The sequence below is a fragment of the Sebastes fasciatus genome, chromosome 1, assembly GCF_043250625.1.
Source record: "Sebastes fasciatus isolate fSebFas1 chromosome 1, fSebFas1.pri, whole genome shotgun sequence".
Lineage (NCBI taxonomy): Eukaryota > Metazoa > Chordata > Actinopteri > Perciformes > Sebastidae > Sebastes > Sebastes fasciatus.
In genome coordinates this window covers 39,779,629-39,805,421 of record NC_133795.1, presented here as the reverse complement: position 1 = coordinate 39,805,421, position 25,793 = coordinate 39,779,629, and the positions used below count along the sequence as shown (strand labels likewise).

Below are 25,793 nucleotides of genomic sequence, written 5' to 3'. Positions count from 1 at the left end.
TTACAAACTATGATTATATTTCCCAACAGTCATGAGCATCCACTCAAGACTGGAATGGATTGTGTTGGTCCAGTGGAGGTAACAACATTTTTTTTTTAGCTTGACTCCTCATCCTTCACACAGTATCCCATAATGAGAAATTGAAAACACATTTTTGGCGTGGCATGTCCCTCCCACTCATCAAGAACAGCCTCTTCTGTTCCTTTAGAGAGGCTTCCAACAGCCGGTTTAGTGTTTTGTTTGCACACATCACACACTGCAATCTTCCAAACGCTATTTCGTTTAACTTTGAGAACTTTAAGTTCATGGCATGTAACATTTTTGAAACTTTATTCACCTGTGACAAAAAGGTGAGAAGTCAGAGGTTGCTCGATAGAAATCATAAAATCTCAGTAAATTAGCAAGCTGTGATAATGGTGATCTTGAACAGAATATTACTTTTGCATTCATTTCATTTGATTGTATGTTTTATTTTAGGTATTATATTTAAAACTCCAAATTCATGCCGAGGTATTATGATTCATTATAAGTCAAACAATTGTTTTTTGCTTTTTTTTCCCTGTGGAAAAAGGCAGGCTATATATATCTATATATACAGCAGCTTCTGGCTAACCAACCGGACATAGTGGTGGTAGACAGACAGCAGAAGGGGGCAGTGGTGATAGATGTGGCAATACCAGCTGACAGCAACATCAGGAAGAAGGAACATGAAAAGGTTGAGAAGTATCAAGGGTTGAAAGAACAGCTGGAACAAATGTGGAAGGCTGACGTGGTTCTCGTGGTAGTAGGAGCACTCGGGGCTGTGACCCCCAAACTGGGAGAGTAATCTGAAGCCTCAGTCCAGAAGAGCGAAGTAACAACTAAGATACTGCGCAGAACCTTCAAACTCCCAGGCCTCTGGTAGAGGACCCGAGCTTGAGGAAGACACGGATACCACCCCACGAGGGTGAGAGGGAGATTTTTTTTTTATATATATATATATATATATTTATATATATATAACTTGTACAAAAGGTTTGGACCCCTTGTGAATTTCAATTGTACCTTAGAGATTCATTCTAAGTATGTCAAGAGGGGGGCACTAGTGAGAGGCACATGGAGTAGTCGTGGCTCCTATGAATTCTGCCATCTACTTTAGAATAGACCAAAGACATTTTAAGGATCATTTTGGGACAGTCACATATGCAGCAACTTTGAAAACAGTAACAGTTCCCCGTTGGCTACGGGGTATTTCTTCTTTTTTTCTGTTTGTGTGTGTGAGTGTGTGTGAGTGCGGATGTTTGGAGAGGTGTGGGGAGAGGTGCGCTGCTTGGTGTTTTTCAGCTCAGTTTTCTTTTTCCTTTCTCTGTTTCATCTGTACACTCAGGTTCAATCTCCATTATTATCAACACACATTGTCATAATATACTAATCTCCGACCATGGTCCCGTTACGCTGCAGCTACAGTCCTCCTTTCCAACACAAAATATAATTGGAGATTCAACCCTCTACTACTGCCATCACCAGGTTTTAAAGAGTACATTACTACAAATCTCAGAATTTTTAGAGATCAATGATAATCGAGAAGTTCCAGAATTTACTCTCTGGGAAACACTTAAAGAGCGCAGGGAAACAAAGCAAAACTTAAAAGACTGAAAGAAATTGAAATATACATTTTTCAATAAAACAAATATATAAAAGATCTCTACTAGAGTCTGACTATGACAAGATTCTACAATTGATATCTGAATATAACATTTTCAATTAAGTGATAAACCTCAGAAATGACTCTCAAGTCAACTTAAAGGAGAGCTGGCAAAGACTGCTATCCATAAAGTACAGTAAAAAAAATGCTTAAACGTTTAAAGAACTTGACTCCAACCTCTATAAATCTGCTTCCACAGCAACAGAGACAAATTCAGTTCCTTAGTTCCTTAACTTTGCCACGTCTAAATGAGAGTTATCAGAATTTGTTGGAAAGTCAAGTCAAGTTATTTTTATTTGTAGAGCCCAATATCACAAATCACAAATTTGCCTCAGGGTTTTTTACAATCTGTACATGAGAAAGGTGACTGTCGCTGAGTTAGTAGAAGCAATTAAGGCATTCCCCACAGGTTAATGCCCCGGACCGGACGGGTTTGGAGTTGAGTTTTATAAAGCGTTTCATTAGATTTTAATACCTTTCTAACGCAGGATGATAAATGACTCAATAACAAGAAAAAAAACCTCCACATTCTCTTTATGAGGAAAACATATGTTTGATATTGAAAAATGGAAAAGATCCCATGGATCCGGTTAATTATAAGCCCATTTCTTTGCTCAATGTTGATCATAACATTTTAACAAAAGTACTGGCCACCAGATTAAGTAAACACATAGCAACAATTATTCACCTGGATCAAGCTGGCTTTATTCCAGACAGGCTTTCCTTTTTTTAATGTTTGTTTTTTGTTGAATATATTATATTCTGACTGGAGTAAAAACACTCAAGCATTTGTTGTGACGTTGGATGGCCAGAAAGCTTTCGACTCTATAGAATGGCCTTATTTATTTAAAACCTTGAGGAGATTTGGAGTCGGGAAGATTTTTGTGGACTGGATTGAAATGATTTATCGCTCTCCTAAACCCTCTATCATAACAAATAACATCTCTTTAGAACCATTTACTCTATATTGGGGTGAGAGACAGGGAGGTTACCTGTCCCCTTTGTTTTTTAATATAGCATTAGAAACTTTGGCAAACAACTTTGTCTTGTTACGCTCTACGCAGATGATTTACTTGTTACCTTAATGAACCCTGGAGAGGGCATTCCTTATCTTTAACAATATGTTATATCACTCAGTAAAATTTGTGGTTACACAATAAATTGGGCTCCGATTAAACTTATGTTTACTGGAGAAAATACAATTTTAAAGGATTGCCCTGTTGAGGTTGTTCAAGAGCATATCACATATTTAGGACTTAAAATCTAAAAAAAACCTGAAACAAATTGCTCAAATTAAATTTGTTAGAAGGTATTTATAAATTAAAGCGCTATATTGAATACCAGAGGACTTTGTCTCTATCCGTGAGACAAAGTCAGAGTCAATGCCATCAAGCTTTGTATCCCTACTGACATTTTCTTTAAAAATCTACCGATACTGATTTTGGCTGATTTATTTTAGGAAGCTAGAGACAATCAATTTAGAATTTATTTGGGGTTATAAAAACACAGATTATATATATATAAAAAAACAAACAAACAAACAAAAAAAACTCTATTTAGGCCCACTCAGGATGGAGGTTTGGTTCTACCAGTATTTAATGATTACTATTAGGCAGCTAATGCTATCTAATCTATCAAGTGCTAAGCCCACCAATAATAGTATCCCTCCTATAATGGCTCCAGTAGAATCTGCCAGAGGCGGTGGAGTGTCTTGGCGACCCCAAAGTGACCAGATCCTGGGGCTCCGTGCACCGTCTGGAGCACCATCTCCCGCACGGCCCTTGGCACCACCACCTGCCACCATGTCTGCCTCGTGGCTGTTTCTTTCCACTTCCTCTGCAGCGCCCCATCACACAGGTATAGAGCTTCAACCATTAACTTTAAGTCCACTTTACGGCCAAGCACCACAAGTCACTCCAGCTGACCACCACGCACTTAGTGGTTGGTGTGCTGATTCCTCGCTTGGGAGGGGTCGGGACTCAGTGCCAGGGGTCTGCATAGTCACGATTATACGGTTCTGATTTTGCTAATAACTCTGGCTCAGATCAGCTCAAGCAATCTCTGTGCTCGGCCGCCCTCCAAGCCTTGAACGTATCATCCCTCTGCGTCAGTTCACTCCTGCTTGATCTTGGAGGCAACTTGTAACTCACACAGGCTCCGCCCTCTACTGGACTCTATGGGTAATGCTCTCATCCAATAACAAGCACGCATTCGCCTATTGAACTTTGCATAAACGTAGCCTGCCAATCAGGACCCAAATACGTGCAGAACCCACAGTATATAAGACATCGTCCAACGCCATCGGACATTCCTTCCTCTTCAGCGAACGGCGATATACCACTCCACGAACAGGGTCGCTTCTAGAATCGCGTCGTATCCCGGCCTCTTTGTCGGGAAGGATCTTTTACGATGCCTGCTTCGAGTGCCTCGCGCAGGCTGCAAAGAGCGACATTCAGCTGTCATTAGCCTGCCAGCCTACCGAGCACTGCCCCAAAGATTCAACGACAGAAGCAATTGTTTCACTTCTAACACTTCAATGTGATGCTTCGCTACGGTGAGAATGGCCCAGAGCTCAGAACAACACTGTCAAAGCCACCAACAATCCACCAACAATCCACTACTGTCTCTGGTCATCCCTGCTGAGGCAACAGCTTTGTTTTCAGATGATGATGACACGAACTGGCCTATAAGCAGGCGGGAAAAGACCCTCCCATTGTGGTCCGCGCACACTCTACACACAACGTTGCAGTGTTGGCGGCCTTGTTCTATGAGGTGAGTGTCGAGAACATATGAATGGCGGCGTCATGGTCAACACCTTGTCCATTCATACGGTTTTATCTCTTGAAAATCTCAGGTTCTGATCTCCCTGGAACAACACAGGACTGGTGAAAAGGGTGGGGTGTGCTTGCCAGTTGTGTTGCACCTGATCCCCCCTCTGGGCAAAACCCCATAGAGCAATTCATATCATAGTTAAACAGAATTAAGGATGCACCTTGCTAACCAAGCTAACTAGCTAGCGATAGCATTAGCTGGTAACTTAGCGTTTGCTATGCTAAGGGTACCTGGCCCACTTCTGGCTCCAAAAAAACAAGATGGCGACGGCCAAAATGCCAAACTCTAGGATCAAAACGGTAGTCCACAAACCAATGTGTGATGTCATGGTGGCTATGTCCGCTTCTTTTATACAGTCTATGCTTCTAAGCTCATAACATGTTCACTGACACCCTGGAAATCTCAGTAACTGCAATAAGCAGTCATTTATCTTGGCAGAACTCCTATCTCAGGAAGTGACACTGATAACATAACATTCAAACACTAACATGTCACCCAGTCCATTTCAATATTATGCAATGCCCAGGTTTTTACACAGTTGAATGAAGGCTGGTGTAATTTAATAAATTGTGACATTTCAAACCTCTCCCTTTACTTCAAAGAAAACCAAATGAGACTAGAAGAAGAATAAAAAAATTGTATCCACATTAGTGTGACCATGGAAATAGAAAGATGGTAATAAAAAGGGAGAAGTGGGTTTCGAGTCTTCTAGTGCCCCAGTGGCCCCTCTACTAGTGGCTGAGCTGATGTCCAAACATTTGCTGGGTTGTGTGTTATGTGTGTACTGTGTGCCTCCCTGTTGAGCTGTGTTAAACCTCTTTAGTACAGCTCCTCTTCTCAGTTGCAGAGCTGCCAGTGTGGATACAGAAACCCTGCTTGCTCTGACAGTGATGAACATGTCCGTGAATACTAATGTTCTGCGTGTGTCTTCATCTACTGCTGTCTAAAGCAAACACTGGGGGAATCGGGCGCTATAATGACACGACGGCTGTGTGCCTCGGTTCTTATTATATTCTAGGCCATTGGAGCTTTTGTTCATTTTTCAATACAACATTTGATATCAAATTTAGGATTACAAACACATTTTAAATAGCTAACTTAAGATAGATAGACAGATAGACAGACAGATAGACAGACAGACAGACGGATCGATTTGTGTTGTTTATTTAATGGTTACTAAAATGATGTATCTTTTTTCCATCAAAATTCTTTAAATCAAAACTAAATTGTTGATATCTAACATTCTGGTTTTACACATTAATATTTGTCGGACAAACATTGTCATTTATCAGACAATCAGTTTATGATATCAATGGATGAATATCAAACATTCAAATTATGTTAGGGTGGCTGTAGCTCAAGGCATATATTTGCTGGTGTCGCCAAACCTGGCTGAGGGCCCAGGCCACACCCCTTCGCACCTCTGACCAGTGCCAACCGCTACATCCTGAGACACAAAGTCTGGCTAGCCACATGGGACCTTCCTCTGCTCGGGACAGCCTCGGTCATATGTGGATCCAGCCCACATTGTCCTTGTTTCTCAGACCTCAGTCCTGACAAATGTGCTACCATATGCATGAAGTTGATGTGTTGGGATCAGTTGATTAATACACCTTTTTGTGGGTAGGACTGGTGCGTATTGGCTCTCATAAAGGGTCGGGTGGGTGCGGTGGGTCGTTTTGTCTATAATGTAACTGCAAGCAGCTGCGGCGGCTCATTCTATTTTCGGGATATCAAATGAATATGGATGTGTTGGCTTTGAGTCTGTGGCATTTTACTCACAGTGGAACCTCATTGGAGCCATGTTGGAGCCATGGTATCAAGGTCGCGCCCACACACCGAACCAATCACGAGCTGAGCACAGCCGCACCTTGCTAGCATGAGCCCCCTAGCGTCTACATTATCACCACAGTAGCTGTTTGGTAAGACACAACAACTAACCATAATATCTCTATAACTACATTTATGATCAAATTGACACATGTTCTATTACACAGAGTGGTGACGGTTATGGAAGGTTAAAGTTACATCTCCTGTTTTTCATGAAACGTCACAATTTTAAGATTTGATGTGGTTGTTTTTCCTGAGAGAAGCGTTCGTCACACATGATGTGTTCAAGGACCATTGGGAAGTTGAATAACCGACAGTAATATCTGTTATTAGAGCTTCTGGTAGCTCTAGCATAAATGGTGTAATTGTGGATATATTTTTTAAATAAACCTGCATGTCGGTTTTTAGAGTTCAGAGATGCTGCAAATAGATTTGTATGTTTATTTATAATTAATTTAGGCTATCAGGTAGAGTGCACTGTGGGCAATTTAATTAGTCTAGAGATAACATGCAGAATTTTGAATTTATTAATTTTTTCCCATCGACCAATCGATGCACAGCAGCAGCAACACCACTGTGTGAACACCGCACGCGTGAGAGATGCAGAAGTTCAGCGAAGTAGCCGTCGGCAGTGTTGCCCGGCAGTTGGACCATGCTTTGTAAGTCATTGTTGCTTTGAATGATTCAATATCTTAAAAAGTTTGACCATTTTGAGACAGTAAAGTAAAGCATTCAATATTTCCCCACTTTAATTCTATTCACGGCATTTAGATCATTAGATAGAATTTCAGGAGATGGATGCCTTCAAATAAACATCTGGACTTTGACAGAAGACAGAACAGCATCATTTTGTAAATGAACAAATAATCTATGGTGTATTTCACTTTCTCTGGAGATCTAGTTCTGCTGCCACAAATGGCATATCTAATAAATAAAATAGATGACTAACAATATACATCATTTACTCTGATTTATGTGCCAGCCCTCTTTGCTTCTATGCACAGACATTAGTTTTAATAATACAATTTGGATTGGAAAGAAAAGTGAGACTATTGGGTGCTTCTTTTAATTAACAAAGCAGCTTTGCTACACAAAGAAACAGAATGTACCTATACTCTAAGAAAAGTCCGTAAAAATACGGGCAGATGTACTGCGTTAATATGATGGAATTTTCTGTATCAATTCTTCACAGGTATTTTAACAAGAACCTCTGCTACTAGCACGAAAAGTGTCTAAAGTGACTATAATGATATTGTTACAGTTGGAAAGAGTTGTTCAGCTTTTGTATACTATACGTTAGGTTAACCCTTGTCTACTGTTACCGTTAGCTGATAGCCTACGCCGGGCATATTTGCTGACTCGTTCGGGGACTATAGCGCCAGATTGGTATTGTAATTTAAGCTGACCTAATCCTTTATTTTAGACTTAAATGGATGTCCGATAGAGTTAGCCTGAATTTTAGACCCAGGCGGCTCGTTAAGACTAGTAGGTAACGCACTGCTAACGTACCGCAATGCTAGCGTTAGTGGCTGGTCCCTCCAAAATGGAGACGTTTGGCCTGCTAGTTGGCTAACTGGCAAATGCCTTTTAGCGAGTTAACGGGCTATTGCAAGTTCATTACCTTTTGCCATTAACGTTACTGAGATGTTAGTGGATGGCAGACACAGTTCACCTATCAGTAATAGCCCCTAGTTTTAGCCTCAGCTACAAATGTTTTTATCCCTCCAAGCTTTGGGCCTGCATGTTAGCTAACCGGCTAACGGCAGCTAGCGAGAAAACGGGCTGACGTCACCGTGGCAAATTCTTGTTACGTTGTCCCGTGTCCACCAAATTAACCCAGCAAATTTAAAGTTTGGTACTGTTTTGTCTGACTGCAAACAGTAGCCTACTGTAAATCTATAAAAGAAAAAGTGAAAAATTGTGTCTCTGCTTGCAGACATGTTTTTTTCTTTATCTGCGTTCTGACACAGATTGTGACCAAGATTATATTGGACCCATCCTGCACAGTGTAACATTGAATGAACCTGTAATATTGCTGTTATCACACAGTAGGGGCCTAAAATAATCGTTTATCAGGACAGTGAAAAGGGGCTTCGATGCAATGCTGTTAGTTTGAAAGCTTCTTAATCGTAATCAAGGCTGTGTGCCTCAAGGCACACTGTTATAGATGTGCTTTTATCCGGACGGCTTCACCCACTCTATCATTTTATGTTATTTTATTGTTGTATAATTCTAGTATTAACAATCAAAGTCCATTCTTGACTCTGGAAGTAATTGTTTGACAGAGCAGGCTCTACTTAAAGTCCTCTGGCTATCCTTTTAAGGATATTTCAACCGTATTACATGGTCTTCATCAGAGTGAACTTTGATGCTGAACTTTTAACAACAATGTTTTTGTCTGACTGTTTATTATATTGTTTTGAATTCCAGTTGATATCAGCTGTGATAGATGCTTTCTTAATGAAAATGCATACATGATGGCTCGGATTGTAGCCAGCTGCTTTTCAGTGTGGTCACATGTTGCAGATTGCCATCATTTTGAGATATACGTATATAATGTGATGTTTGATCGGGCTGGTGTGTGCCTGATGAAGATCTGATTGATTGAAATGCTGCACAGCAAGAGTCTTTACCTTTATCTGACTTATCTTGTCCTCAGTCGGATACTTTGCATATTTTTTAGGGAAATTACCCTCCAAGAATTAATTGCAACAATCTCACACGACACCATCATCAAGTCCATTGGTCAAAATACTACCCACCAAATTCTTATCAGATGTTCTAGATATGGTAGCCCTTTGCCTGCTTTCAATCATCAACAGTGATGTGTTCCCGACTTTTTCCAAGACTGCCACTGTCCAGCCACTTCTCTAAAAATCCCACACATTCTCACTCCCAAATCGTCAAATACTGCCACTTGGTCAGCAATTCACGGTCCAATTTTATTTCCCCTTAATTTACTCCCTTTGGGCCACGTTATCAAACAGCATGATGTCTCATTTCATTGCTACAATGACGAAACTCAACTTGTCATGCAAACCATTAGACTTAGCTAAGTTATCTTCCGTGCATAATTGCTTGGCTGCGATTAAGGATTGGATGTCTCAAATTTTTCTTCAGCTTAACTCCTCCAAAACGGATATCCTTATTGAAGGCCCCAAGCACACGTATGGACAGGTTCTGCCTGGTCTTGGTACTCAACATTTGTACCTACTGTTAAAAACTTTGTTGTTATCTTAGATCACAACCTCAAACCTTGAGTCCCATGGTTAAAAGCAAGCTCAGTCGTGTTAATTCCACTTGAGAATTATTGCTAGAATTTGATCTTTTATTATATTTTATGACCTCCAAAGAGTTATTCACACTTTTATCCCTTCTCGGCTGGATTATTGTAATGCCGTGTTTACATGCCTCGGCCAAAATGTGATAACACGGCTTCAGTGTGTCCAAAAAGCAGCCGCCGGACTTTTAACCAAATCTCGAAAGCATGATCATATCTCCTCTATTTTAGCTTCCCTTCACTGGCTGTCTGTCCGTTTTAGAGTTGATTTTAAAATTTTAATCTTGACAAGGCCCTGCATGGTTGGGCACCGAGCTACCTGGCTACTTACCAACCCGTAGCCTGAGGTCCTCTGATAAGGCCCTGTTAACTATTGACAGGTTGTTGGCTGTTAGGGAATAGCCGAGGAACTTAGATGAGAATTCATCTTTCAAATTCATTCAATCAAATGAGACTTTTGGCGCCGAGCAAGCCAATCGTTTGTGGATTGAATCAATATAGTTCTTTGATCGAAGTGGCTAACAGAGCAATATGGAGAGAGACGGGAAGAGATGTGTTTTTGGATATCAGTGGGCCATGATGCTGTTTTCATTTCCAAAACTATGTGGCTGAGGTCTAATTCATTCAACGGGAAACTCTACCGATTTTCAAACGACTTTGTGTCAGTGCAGCGCGGCAGTAGACGCCGTGGAGATCCACCAGATGACCACGCAAAATGACCTGCGGAGTTTTGCCAGCGGGTGAGCAGGGAGCTTCAGGCGTTCATCTGCACGTGCAGTAATGTTACCTCACAGCCGGGTGAAAACCGGCAAATTTTCCGTTTCATCTCTCCCTCGTCCTTCTCCTGATCTAACAACAGGTGTCGGAGGTGAGTGTGTGGAGCCAACAGTCCTCTGCTCCGTAGCTCCGTATCGAGCTAAACTTTAAACCTGACCACATTTTAACGGCCCAACCAAATGTAAAAGGATTTGCTTTAAATCCCTCTCGTAACTTTACACCACCCAAATATTCATCACAGTACAGCAGTTAGAGACGCTCCAACTTCCACTTCATGGGGACTTTAATAAAAATAATTGTGGGAGCAAAGCACAGTGCAGATTCTACTTCTTATCATGCACAACATATAATCTGACGTCAACAAGAAGTTCTAAAAGTGCTATGGATGAAATCATTATAGGTAAATCATGAACAGCTTGCATGTCAACAGATCCATCTCCATGACAACTGGGCCATCTCCACCAGCTGCTGAAGACTGTGATAGCTTAAGAAAAAGCTGATTTAACTATTCTAATATTGTTGGCTTTTTACTGCACGTGATGGCATTTCTGCATGTGAATTTCACTATTTGAAAGCAATAATTGTAATCTGAGTAATTATTCAGGAAACCCCAGACTAACTGCACCCTCTCTTGTTCTATTTCTATTTTCTAAGTGTCTTATTCTGCAAACAGGACCTTCCTAAAGCGGCCCTTAAACTGCACATGCACAGTGAACTACAATACACAGTAGGGGTAGGTTTTTGAAGCACTGGATTCCAGACACATACGGAGCAACTGAGTGTACAGCTCTTTCAGAACACACTCCTCAAAGTGGACGAGGACATATCAGGCAGGAGAGAAAGAAATTGCACTTGATTAACCTCTGGCAACCCCATTTTCTCCCGTGGCGACTGGGTGTGGGACGGCACACAGGCCGCAACCCTATACGTCAGACAGGACACACTTTCATTAAACAGTGACCCCGCAGGGTGACCGAGAGGTCGTCCTGACCTCGGCGCCCATCCACATCCACGGAACAGATAACAAGCCCTCCATAGGTACTGTAGCCAACGGTCAATATAGTCATGGACACAAATGGTGAGAGCCTCCAGGAGAAAAAGGCCCTGCATGCAGGAATCCTGAATGAGAGCAGACTGGGTTAAGACCCCAGCCTGTCCATCAAACTAGACCTGAGTAATTTGATTGTCCTGGTCTGCTATATGCTACTGTACTAGCCACCAGTCGATATCAACGTTTTATTGAATTTTATGAAATGAACACATCACAGTTATTGGTGAAAACATTGTATTTGGAAGAAAGAGTCTTTGTTAGCTGGATGACAGTACGTTCTGATTCACACACATTGATGACAGTGTCTTAATGCATTGTTGATCATCCTTCAACTAATATAAAAGCATGACAATTACAAACACATTTGCCGCCTTCTAGATACTATGACTCTGCAATTGTATCTGAAATTATTAAATCCGCTCTCTCTCTGAAGGAAAGAGGTCAGGCGTCATCAACGCATCATCAGCTACACTGAGCATGTGTTATACCCAGAGGTCTTAATGTTCTGGCTGATCTCAATCCTAAATAAAATTCCTGAATCCGGATTATGGTCCAGATCGCCACCAAAATCGAATGGATTGTTCATTAAGCCACACCCCACCCCTCCAAAAAATTTAATTTAAATCCATTGCGTACTTTTTGAGTAATCTTGCAAACGGATAAACCAACAAACCAACAAACCAACGCCTGTGAAAACATAACCTTCTTCCTAGGCCTTTGGCCTTGGCGGAGGTAATTAAATAAATTGATACAACGCTGAAACTTCAGTATATGTAACATTTGGTTGAAATTGACATTGAATACTGCAGCTTGCCTTTTCTGATATCTTGTCCACAATTTGATTGCAATGACTTGCTAAATAGTAGGTCAAGTCCATAATTAGAGCGGTCCTCAACCAAAGAAATTCGTAATCGACTAACACTCGTACAATTTTGTCTACTGACTGATTCATTGATATAATCGACAGATCTGTAAAACTGAGTTTCTCCACAAAGAATCACACAAGTGCATGACTTTAAATCTTGTGATTACCAGAAATGAGTCATTCAGCATGAAAAAAGCAATCAATAAACATCAAACAATTTTTTCAGGTTTGTGTTTGGCTTATCAGCTACATTGAAAAGTACTACTTTTATGGGATGAACACAAGAAGATTGCACGTTTGTGTAATTTGTGCTGAAAAATGTTCGATTGATGTTTTCCTAGTTTTTCAGACCTGAACTGCATTTTGGAGATGATGCATATTTCATAAACTCAGTGAATGAATGTCTCATGGAGCAGTTTTTGTTTTCACACAAATCACTATACATGCTGTGCTCCAATGAGACCAATACAATACTCTGTGTATTTCATTGATTAGGAGACATTTGATGATGCGGCAGAATGCTCTATTAGAGACATTTCCATTAATCATTTAAACTTATGTAAGCATTAGCAGGACTGTAGCTGGGTTGTGTGATTTATTTTTTCAACCTTTTAAACTGAGGTTGATGTCTGATCTTGTAAATAAATGTTGTCATTCACATTAAGGATTTAGACATTGAGTTGGCAGATGTTTTTGTACATATTTTACTCACATTTAAGGTAATCCACCACAATCATGATAAAAGAAAGCAAACACAAGTTTTCAAACTGTTATCTCTTGGCTCGGTTAAATGCCATCAGACAGAATCTCTGAACTGTTTGATTTATTCATGTCTGTTTCAGGATTCTACTTTTTGATGAATAGGGATAGAGAAACCACAAATTCACAGTTGTCACAAATGACTATTAACTACCTTCACTTCCACCATGTAAGACATATCTCAACTTCCATGTACCCTTAACACTAATTTGTACAAGTTGACATTCCACTGATGGGCTTTGTTTTGTCATATTTGATTTTTACAATCCTTCGCCCAATGTCAGCTAGGATCGCCTCCAGTCCCCCCTCGACCCCGAATAGGATACACTGCTGCTAGCCCTTTCTTTCTACATAGAGTCTGTCTTTCATAATGGCCATTTCACATCATTATAAATGTCATTTATATTTATTTTAGACAGAAAAAAGGTTAAGAACCGTGTGCTCATTTGTAAATAATAGTAATAATCTACAATTAAAACCCTGTACTCTATTCATTCATGGAGCCGTACAAGTCACTGCATTTTCAACAACACTCTCCTGTAAATATTTCAGAATAAAAGCCTCATGTCGACAAATGAAGGAATTCTGTCCATATAATTTTTTTTTTGCTTGAGGGCTTTTATTTTGAAACAGAAGCAGGAAGTGTTCATTTAAAAATAAGTCTTTACTTTTTTTTCATGTCTGTAACAAATTCTACAGATACAGACATACATTGAGACTAAAGTAATGTTGCTGGTAAGAAGCCAATATACAGTCAATAGATCACTTTCACTGTCTGTTGTTGCTGTGAACCGCACGCGTCTCGCGGTAAAAATAGGTGAGATCTCGAATCTCTAGGAGAGACACAGCTGGTACGTGAGCCGCGCTGCTCATGCGGGCAGTGAAAGAATAAATATTGACAACTAGATTGTATACATTTTTCGTAATTATCTATAAATTATACTATGTACATGTGTCTAAATATGTTATCATCATGCATTGTATACATATGCATATACTGTATTATTAATGCAAATTTATGTATGTTATAATATGATTTTGAAGATTTGGGAATTTACTGTACACATTCTCACAGTACGGTATCCAGTTCTGCCATATGTCTTTCAACGAATCCATCTTTCTCTAACTGTTTCTGATCTCTTTCATCTGATCACATTCCACTTGCTGCAGAATCTATATTAAGCAGCACACAGTTCTCCTGCATTGATGTAATGATCGCTTCTCAGAATAGTCCGTGGCAGCGACTCTCATTACTTTAATGGCGCAGCAAGCTTTGTAACGTTGTCGATACATTTCTGAAGGTGAAAAATGCTGCCGACCGATGATAAAAGTGTTGTCGCCCCTAACATTAAAAATAACTTCTCACGTGTGCTTCCTTCGAGGTCGTAAATTGAGCCGATTAAGTGATCGTAAGTAAAGGCTAAACTTTGATTTTAGATTATTATTGTTTCCCGAAAGACTGATTTTAACGTTTAAACTAATCTTGTATTGTGTTTATGTGACCTACACAAGCAACCCTTAAATTCACATTTACATACAAACTTGGACAATAAAAGTGATGGAGACATCTTGAACAGTTCAGGATAAGAACATTATGTGAGTATCTATTTATAATTCTCCTCCACTGCATTTCAGAGGGAAATATTGGATATTTTACTCTGCTACATTTATCTGTCGAAAATTATAGTTATTTTACAGTTCAAGATGACATGAGAAATACCACTGCTGTCAATTAAAATGTTGCATCTCACATGCACACGTACACACAGCCACACAGTAACACCTGCTGGCTTTACCCTGGACTGTTTTGCTGAGGAAGCTAAATATGAAGCCACAAAGGTTATGTTGTTCTGAAATCTATGTTAGCCTATTGCACTTCACATTTGCATAACAATATCAAATGTTTTAGAGACGGTGCTTACACATACTGAAGCACTACTCAAGGCTGTGTGGGCGTGCAGGTTGGTCCTCTCTCTCTGAGCGGCTCGCCTGTTCCAGCCTTTATGAACATAACACATATTGTGGATTATATAAAGAAGAGTCTTTTAAATCACGGTGCCTTAATGTTTCACTTTACTTTGTCAACTTAACATGCTCAACTTTTAAGTTAACTTTTTCCGCTCGGCTCATATTTTTTGAACAAAAAAAAGGACAAATACAATGTCTGTAGATACTGAATTACATGCTCAACTCCAAATCAAGGTCTCGTCAGAAAGGGAACCTTCAAAAGTAAATAAAGTAAAAGTGCCAACAAAGTTATAAGGGCTCCAGTTTTGTGACAGCACAAAGACTTGCCCAAGCATTGCTACGACAAATAAGAATTTTGGAGAACTTGAAATATTACTTTAACCATCTGTTTGGTGTTTTCCCAGTCAGAAGGTAGGAAGAGAAGAAGTACGGAGTTTCAGATGTTGCCCTGAAACATCCCATAATCTATTTTGATCGGGATAGTGTGATTATACGTTTGTATCTTAAAGGGTAACTTTGGTATTTTCCCATTTTTGTTTCTAACTGACTAAAAGGGACAACAATTTCTGAAACTGGTCCAGTATTGAGAGAGAGCGCTGTAGACAGCAGCTGCTCACAGGCTGCAATATGGTGCTGTTGGGGCAAGCTGGCACCGTCATTTAGGTCCACTAAAAGTGCTTGTTTTTACCATGACAGGCTCTGATTGTTATTATAAGTGTCTGACATCATGGAAAGAGTCTCGCTCAAGTAAAAGTGTCCTTCGGAAATCTGGCGAGGTGACGTGTTGCCGGAAGACAACGGTGGAATAGTTGAATACGTCCACGGTGGAAACGTGAGTGGCAGCCGGGCAGAGTTTGTTGTGTTCGAGTACAGAAAGCATAGCTTAGAGTTATCTAAAAGATTTTCAATGTCACGGCTGAATATTTAGAGGATTTCCACAATGTGGATGAGGTCTTTGAATTCGATGGCCGCCCGCATTTGTTTGAGCCAGAGTATACGGATAATTAGATTTAACAATTAGACTTCTCCTCGAGCGAGACTTGGACACAATAACAAACAGACCGGATCAAGAGAAAGGTAAGAAAAAACTTTTATTTCTCTGTAGGGTCCTTTCCATAATGTTGTCAGACATTTATAATAACAACTTGAGCCTGTCAGTGGCAACAACAAGCCCTTTTAGTGGACGTTATATTGACGTTGCTCGCTGCCCTTGCAGCTCGCTGAAGTGGCAATACTGGACCAATTTCAGAAATTGGCCCCATTAGTCACCTAGACACACTTTAAATGCCTAAAACCCAAGAAATCCTGAAACAACAGACACAAACTAGATATTTCTGTTGTTTCATATGTTTTTAATCCATGCTTTATTTGTGTTTTTAATTTGCATATTGAGCTGAGGAAATGCAATTTATGTTCTGCTGTGCGCCCCCACATCTGTGGTTTTGAATGATCATAAAGTTTACCGTGCACCTTTATAAGTTATTTTGCGATAGTGACATTTAATTTTTTTTTTTTAAACTCTTTTAGTGCATTTTCATTTGTGATATGAGGTGATGCAGTGAAATGATTTATATTACATGTTAGACTGATTCATGTTGGGTTGATTACAGTTAGTATTTGAAACAAACTGCTATTGCTTTTTTTATTTTTATTGCACTCATTTTATTGTAATCTACAACAGACTCCGGAGCCGTTGGTAACATTTATTATGTAGATTTCTATGTTGAAAAACTGACTTTCGACGGCTCCATCTGCCTTTGGCTGCAGGTTCTGCGTACTCACATCTCACCACTTGTTATTATACGTGTTTCTGAAGCAGAGAAATAGTGTTTGTCAGATTTAAAGGCAAAACACAGACAACAAAGACATTGTTGAGGGGTAAATATGGGCCAAACCCCAGCTTGGTACAGGAATACTTACTGTGTGTTTTTACTATGCAGGTTAAACATTTTGTGAAATATTTTCTCATGGTTAGAATAGAGCAGGAGCCATTAAACTGTGTGTTAAAGAATAAAAAAACATAAGGTAATTAAATAAGTACAGTATGAAAAAAGTAAAGCATATCCCTGCTTAATCTGGACATCTGTGTTTGTTCAAGTCACACATAACAAATCCAAAGACGGAACTATAATCAACATTTTCCTGATAAATTGTTCATTTTGTCATGTAACCAAATGATACGTTTTCTGTGTTCCATAAATGTCTTTTTATCTTAGTCAAACAAAGGTTATATCTGAAGTGCATGTATGTTCTCTCTGTGTCGGGCATATCTTTTTAATATATTTTAATGACATCTGATATCCCACAAACTAACCTATCTGTATATCACCAGTGTGTTCACTACATTCCCTCCCACATATTTTCTCAGAGTACAAGAAGGCGCCACCTTTATATTATTTAAGTTCCTTTGCTTGGTGTCCTGAGGGCCATAACACCTCTTGTCATTAATGCCTCATCCACACTGGGAACGTTGGAAACGCGTGGCGGCTGCGTGATTCACGCGTCAGGTGTTCACACCAGCTGCGGTTCAGCTGCATGTCAGCTGCGTGTCTGCTGCTGTCAGCCCTTTCTTTCTACATAGTGTTTGCCTTTCATAATGGCCATTTCATTTCATTATAAATGTCATTTATATTTATTTTAGACAGAGAAAGGTCAAAAAAACATGTGGTAATTTGTAAATAATAGTAATAATCAACAATTGAAACCCGGTACTATATTCATTCATGGAGCTCCCCAAGTCATTGCATGTTCTACAACACTGTCGGGCAGATATTTCAGAATAAAAGCATTGTGTTAACAAATGAAGGAATTCTGTCCACAGAAAAAAAAACGCTTGAGGGCTTCTATTTTGAAATGAAAGCAGGAAGTGTTTATTTAAAAATAAGTCTTTACTTTTTTTCATCTCTGTAACATATTCTACAGATGTTTAGACATTGAAACTGTAGTAATGTTCCTGGTATGATGTCAATTTACAGTCAATAGATCAGTTTCACTGTCTGTTGTTTCTGTGCAGCTCACGTCAAAAATAGGCGAGACCTCGAATCTCTAGCAGAGACGCAGCGTGGCTGCTCTAACCTGTTAACACGGACGTCGAAATAAAAAACAACAGGTCACCACGAGCTCTTGACGTTCCCAGTGTGGACGAGGCTTTATTCATCTGAAGCGACTAACTGAACAGCTTTGCCCTGACCAATCACTGATGCGAATTACCACAAATAGACCAAAAGCCAAGTTTGCCACACATTAAGCCACTGATAAAGAAAGCCCAAAGAGTTGCTATTAAGATTGACATATGAGCTCGACGTTCATTTCTACAATGACATGCTTGAATAACTGTCATGATGGCAACGTGGCATAAACACCAGATGTCTGAACAGATGAGGTTTTTTTCCCCCAAGAAAGACAAGTGTGTGAAATTGTGGGTATATTTCAGAGTCAGAGTTGCTGTTGCCTGATTGTGTTCCTTTTTTATCTCTAATGATCTCCACCAGGAGAGCAGAGCCACTTCTAAATGACTGACGTCTGAGCAGGAGGGATTTGATCAGAGCGCCACGACAGCATCTGATGTGCCAAAAAATGCTGCCATCAATAAGCAGCACAAACACCCCGACTGCTTCTCCCCCTGAGGAATTGAAAAATATGCAAATGTCTCCTGACAGATACTGTGTCTGAACAAAACACTGTTGTGTGATGTTTGGCTGTGTTGATGTAAAATAAACTCACCTAAGACCATCTTATGCCAATTTGACCTTGGCCTGTCAGATCTGAATATCTCCATGTAAACAAGTAACAGCTGCTGCTGCGGGTCTAAAGTCAATGAGAAGCTGAACACAAATATCTCTAGAGACTTCTCAAACCTCACACCTCAGATATTTGGGTCTGTAGCCAGAAAAGAAGCAGAGAGAGGGAGAGAGACTAAAGCATTTATCGTGGAGTAAACACACAATATGATTAATATGATTAAATCACATATTACTAATATTATACCAGCAAACCAAGACAGACTTTGTATAGTCAGATTTAGATGTATTGTTTACGGTGCCCAGAACTAGAGTGACTTCCAGGGGAATGTATTTTCTTCAGCATCTCAACAAAGCACTGGTCAAACACTCATCTATTCAATTGTCATAAATTAATTAAGACTCATTTTCAGATGTTGTTTGATTATCAAACAAGCACTTTGTTTGAACCACGCCGACACCCTTTATAGCACAGTCCACCAGGTTGCATGAGGTGTTGTACGGGGTATCTGACTGCATTATGATTCTCCACCTCCAGCACTGTCAGTTCTGTCAGTCATACGGTGTGTCAGAGGAATAACTTCTAGTTCTGAGGTTCATTTGGTGCTTAGTGCAGTTATTGTGGTAGCAGCGTCTGCTCAGGCTGACACATGACAGAAAGCTACAGCCACTGTTGCCTGACAACATTACCAGGGACCTGGCTATGCTGTCCTGTATTCAGGCTGTTTGTGTATCTCATCTATAAAGGCTACTCTATCATCTTCAGTGTAAACCAATAGTTAAGCCCACTACAGGGCTACGCGTACAGTATACTCATACGGCTGGAATTTGGTACATCCAGGCAACTAAAGCCTCATCCACACTGGGAACGTCAGGAGTGTGTGGCGGCTGCGTTACCTGTTGTTTTTTATTTCGGCGTCCGTGTTAACAGGTTAGAGCAGTGCGTCTCAGCTGCGTCTCTTCTAGAGATTCGAGGTCTCGCCTATTTTTGCCGCGTGCTGCGCGCGGTTCACAGCAACAACAGACAGTGAAGGTGATCTATTGACTGTATATTGACATCATATCAGCAACATTACTACAGTTTCAATATCTATTTCTAGAATATGTTACGGAGATGAAAAACAGTAAAGATTTATTTTTAATTCAACACTTCCTGCTTTCATTTCAAAATAGAAGCCCTCAAGCATTTTTTTCTGTGGACAGAATTCCCTCATTTGTTAACGTGAGGCTTTTATTCTGAAATATGTGCTGGAAAGTGTTGTAGAACATGCAGTGTCTTGGAGAGCTCCATGAATGAATATAATACAGGTTTTAATTGTGGATTATTTACAAATTACAACATGTTTCTTAACCTTTCTCTGTCTAAAATAAATATAAATGACATTTATAATGAAATGAAATGAAATGACAATTATGAAAGGCAAAATCTATGTAAAAAGAACGGGCTGACAGCAGCAGCTAAAACGCAGCTGGTGTGAACACCCGAAGCGCGAATCACGCAGCCGCCACCCGCTCCTCACGTTCCCAGTGTGGATGAGGCCTAAGTGTTCGTTGGAAATGCAAAAACACACTAAAGCAATGAGCACTGTGTTCACCATAAATGATGACAAAACAACATATCTGCACAACCAATTGAAATCCAGCAAAGACAAAGAAACTTTCTATAATCAGAGCCAAAAATGAACTGAGGGAAAAACACCAAAGTCTCTGGTGCGAGTACAGTGACACTGTATGATCACTTCCACGGAATCATATCTTAAAGAGATGAAACACCAGACCAGGTTTGACTGCAGGGACACAGAATACATTCATTAGTCCAGCACTAGATTATTCATTGTTCATTTTGTCCAATAGTTGTAATGGAAAGAACTAAATTTCATCCAATAGAGCTGTCCTGCAATTACAGCATGTACTGATATTGTAATAGATTTGAAGTGGCCGCTTCTGTGCATTTGTTGTTCATCGTGAAAACTGATGGAATTAAGGCACAAATCCAAATCCTCCAAGCCTCTTTAAATTGCTAATTGCGAGTAATTACAGTGTGCCGATTCAACCTCTGAGTAGGTAATGGGGGTCTCTGTGTGGGTGGTAATACAATGTCCCACTTATTAAATGCTGCACCGTTCTCCTCCCTTGACATTCACCTTCCTCACTGAGGGGTGTAATGAGCCTATTTTTCAGACACGTCTCCCTTTATTCACGTTGACCACACAACTGCTGCTATAAAGTCATTCAGGAGGGTATTTTCAGAAGTCAAAATTGAATTGGGTTTATTTCTCAACTGAAATTATGTTTAATTATGGATTATGTGTCATGATAGCACTGCCTGTAGGCTAGTGATTCCTTTTGTTTCCTCTGTTTCCCTGCCCTTTTGTATCTTGTGTGTTTTCCCTGGTTTGTCTAGTTTGTCAGTGTGTCGGGAGGTGTGGCCTTCCTCCTCCCCCTCCTCCTGGGCAGGCAAGGCAGGAGCAGCTGCAATCATTCATCCCAATCACCAGCAGTATATCTACCCCGGTCTTCCTGCAACTTATCGCCAGATCGTACCGTCACCCACAGTGGTATAGTATTCTAAATCAGGCTCCCTTAGATTTTGGCTCTCGTCTTTGCTGTTGCTCTCGTGTTTTGATTCTTGGACTTATCTCGTGTTTTGTTGTTTGCTCTGTGCTCAGGTCTGTTACCTGCCAGCTGTGGCTGCTACCTACCTGCCTGCTCACGCCTGCACTCTGCTCCTGGATCAACCTGGAACCTTTGCTTGTTGCAAAATAAATATTATTTTGTTCACTTTAAAGACTCTCGTTTTGTGTGCTGCACTTGAGTCCACGTTTTGGGAACTAGAACTCAACAGAACGATCTGGCCCTACAAGATGGACTCAGCAGACACAAGTTCGATGCAGAGTGCTGTTTCCAGCCATGATGATTTGTTGTCACACCATCACCAGTTGCTTCAGGGTTTATTGGAGACCCAACAAGCCTTGGGTAACCAGATGTCTCAAATGGGAAAATGTTTGGAGACAATTTCAGGCCAATTAGCACCATTCCCCGCTCTGCCTTCTCTTCCTCCGCCTCAGCCACTCAGAGAATCACCTGTTCCCCCACCTGAACCATATGCCGGTGATTTAGGGAGATGCAAGGGATTCCAGCTCCAATGTTCTCTGGTTTTTTCCCGACAACCAGTCACCTTCACCACAGACCAAGCCAAGGTAGCGTATGTTACGGGACTATTAAGAGGGAGAGCACTGGACTGGGCTGAAGCAATGTTGGGAGGAGGAGGGATAAATTCTGTGTCCTATGATCGTTTCATCAGTGAGATGAAGAAAGTGTTTGATCACCCTGTGTGTATTGGAGATGCTGCTAAACGTTTGCTGAACCTACGACAGAGTCCAAGAAGTGTGGCGGATTATTCTGTGGAGTTCCGGATTCTAGCTGCGGAGGCTGGATGGAATGACAAGGCATTAAAAGGAGTTTTTCTACACGGTTTGTGTGAACAGTTAAAGGATGAACTTGCTGTCCGTGATGATACTAACTCCCTTGATGCTCTTATTGATCTGTCTATAAGACTGGACAACCGTATGCGGGAGAGACGCCGGGAGAAGAACTACAAATCCCACACTCCCGTGAACCCCTTTGCTGCGACTCCTACTCTCGCGAGAGTTGCCTCCGGCCCGTCAGAGACTCACGGCTCCGGTCCCAGCCCCTCTGCTCACTCTGATGAACCCATGCAGGTGGGTCTGGCTAATCTCACTCCCGCTGAACGTCAGAGACGGATCCGAGCGGGTGAGTGTATCTACTGTGGTCAAGTCGGACATTTCCTTGCTGCATGTCCTCTCCGCCCAAAAGAGCGGGCTCACCAGTAGCTGTGGGGATACTGGTGAGTAAGTCTGATGTCCCCATCAACACTAGACCTCGTACTCAAATACATGCTAAACTGTGTATGAGTAACATGTCCTTGCCCTTGTTAGCGTTGATTGATTCCGGTGCCGAGCAGAGTTTTTTAGATGCTGAGTTAGTCTCTCAGGCTGGCATCAGCATTGAACCCCTTGAGTCTCCTGTCAGAGTCTGTGCTTTAGACGGAAAGTCCTTAGCAGTAGTAACTCACCGCACTGAGCCTCTTTCTCTCATTCTGTCTGGAAACCACCGTGAGCTAATACAATTTTTTGTTTTTTCTGCCCCTATGACTCCTCTTGTTCTCGGACACCCGTGGTTAAAGCTACACAACCCCCAGATCGACTGGTCGACCAGTAGGATTATGGGATGGAGTAGTTTTTGTCATTCCTCGTGCCTGCAGTCTGCATTACCACCTGTAGAGATCAGTGTTGCCCCTCCGCCCTGTGTTCCTCCTGACTTGTCTGCTGTGCCCCCTGAATATCATGAGGTCGGTGAGGTGTTCAGTAAGGAGAGAGCATTATCCTTACCACCTCATCGTCCGTATGATTGTGCTATTGAGCTGCTACCTGGTACCACTATGCCTTCGAGTCGCCTGTACAACTTGTCACGTCCTGAGAGAGGTCTATGGAGACCTACATAAATGACTCTCTAGCTGCAGGTCTCATCAGACCTTCCTCTTCGCCTCTAGGGGCAGGATTCTTTTTTGTGAGCAAGAAAGACAAGACTCTCCGCCCGTGTATTGATTTTCGAGGGTTAAACAATATCACGGTGAAGAACAAATACCCGCTGCCATTAATCAGCTCTGCTTTTGTACCTCTACAGGGAGCTACTGTCTTCAGCAAGCTAGATTTGCGGAACGCGTACCACTTGGTACGGATTCGAGAGGGAGATGAATGGAAGACTGCATTCAACACACCACTGGGTCACTTTGAGTATTTAGTGATGCCTTTTGGACTGACTAATGCTCCTGCAGTGTTTCAAGCACTGGTTAATGATGTTTTGAGAGATTTTTTGGACCGGTTTGTGTTTGTCTACCTGGATGACATTTTGATTTTTTCCTCTGATCTCGCAGAACACCAGCTTCATGTACGCCAAGTGCTCCAGAGACTACTGGAGAACAAACTGTTTGTGAAAGCGGAGAAGTGCGAGTTTCACGTCAGCTCTGTTGGATTCCTCGGTTACATCATTGAGAGTGGGCAGGTGAGGCCGGATCCGGACAAGATCAAGGCGGTGGCAGAGTGGCCTGAACCTTCCTCCAGGAAGCTCTTGCAGCGCTTTCTTGGATTCGCCAACTTCTACCGTCGATTCATCCGAGATTACAGCAGAATTGCTGCTCCACTGACCAAGCTCACATCTCTTGCTGTTCCTTTTCGCTGGACTCCTGAGGCGGACCAGGCGTTTGCCGTATTAAAGGACCGCTTTACGTCCGCACCCATCCTGGTGCAACCTGAATCTTCTCTTCAGTATGTCGTGGAGGTTGATGCCTCGGACATTGGTGTGGGAGCTGTCCTCTCCCAACGCTCCAAGACCGATAAGAAGCTACATCCCTGTGCGTTCTTCTCTCGACGCCTGTCTCCAGCTGAAAGCAACTACGACGTGGGAAATCGTGAGTTGTTGGCAGTGAAGTTGGCTCTGGAGGAATGGAGACACTGGTTGGAGGGTTCGGAGATTCCGTTTATTGTATGGACTGATCACAAGAATCTTGCCTACATCCAGTCAGCCAAACGACTGAATTCCCGCCAGGCTCGGTGGGCGTTATTTTTTGGTCGATTCGACTTCACCCTTACTTACCGTCCTGGTTCCAAGAACATCAAGCCTGACGCGTTATCCCGGCAGTTTTCATCAGAGGAGTCACCAAGTGTTTCAGACACCATTCTGCCGGCAGCCTTGGTGGTGGGGACGTTAACCTGGGAGGTTGAGTCAGCGGTTCGGGAGGCTCAACGTGAAGAACCGGATCCAGGTACTGGCCCCGCTAATCGAATGTTTGTTCCTGTGGGATGTTCGCTCCCAGGTCCTGCAATGGGGACACGTTTCCCGGTTCGCTTGCCATCCTGGGATGAGTAGGACTTTGTCACTCCTCAGACGACACTTCTGGTGGGCCACAATGGAGAGGGACGTCAAGGAATACGTCCTCGCCTGCACAGACTGTGCCCGGGGAAAGACATCTCATCGGCCGCCTGTGGGGTTGCTCCGCCCATTACCCATACCTGGTCGCCCGTGGTCCCACATCGCCTTGGACTTTGTCACCGGTCTCCCACCTTCTAATGGTAAAACAGTGATACTCACCATTGTTGATCGGTTCTCCAAGGCTGTTCATTTCATTGGTCTTCCTAAACTTCCTTCTGCACATGAGACAGCTGAACTCCTGACTAATCATGTTTTTCGTCTGCATGGTATCCCTGTGGACATCGTCTCGGACCGTGGTCCTCAGTTCATCTCTCAGGTTTGGAAGTCTTTTTGTCAAGCCCTTGGAGCCACTGTCAGCCTGTCCTCTGGTTTCCATCCTCAGACGAATGGACAGTCTGAGAGGGCTAATCAGGATTTGGAATCCGCCATACGTTGTGTTGCTGCTACTAATCCCTCTTCTTGGAGTACACAGTTAGTTTGGATTGAATATGCACATAATTCTCTCTCTTCTGCTGCCACTGGGGTATCTCCGTTTGAGGCCTCATTAGGTTACCAGCCCCCACTGTTTCCAGCACAAGAAGAGGAGTTGGCTGTGCCATCTGTGCAACACCACCTTCAACGCTGCCGCAAGGTTTGGAAGGAGACTATGGCTGCTTTGGTTCGGACAGCTGAGAGGAACAAAAGGATCGCGGATCGTCACAGGACCCCGGCTCCCGTCTACATCCCAGGTCAGAGAGTGTGGTTATCTTCCAAGGATATACCTTTGAAGACTGACTCCAGAAAACTGTCTCCCCGTTTCATTGGACCTTTTGAAATTGAGAAGATTATTAATCCTACCACTGTCAGACTCATCCTGCCTAAGTCTCTTAGGATCCATCCTTCGTTTCATGTTTCTAAGCTAAAACCGGTCCTCACCAGTCCTCTGGTCCCTCCGACCAATCCCCCTCCTCCCGCCCGGATCATTGACCACCACCCAGCGTATACGGTCAGACGAT

General features: G+C 41.9%; 1 protein-coding gene across 5 annotated transcripts in view; it reads right to left on the bottom strand.

Annotated features, from left to right (window-relative positions):
- The window catches only part of fhit (fragile histidine triad diadenosine triphosphatase), a 354,989-nt gene that overhangs the window by 4,571 nt on the left and 324,625 nt on the right, over positions 1–25,793 (bottom strand). Inside the window, exon 8 of one of the 5 annotated variants that reach the window (XM_074649370.1) lies at positions 16,824–16,856. The exons of the other annotated variants lie outside the window; for them this stretch is intronic. Coding sequence (XP_074505471.1) covers positions 16,845–16,856 — 12 coding nt within the window. The 3' untranslated portion in view covers positions 16,824–16,844. Of the gene's footprint in view, positions 1–16,823; positions 16,857–25,793 lie in introns of those variants that run through there. 5 annotated transcript variants of the gene reach the window in all.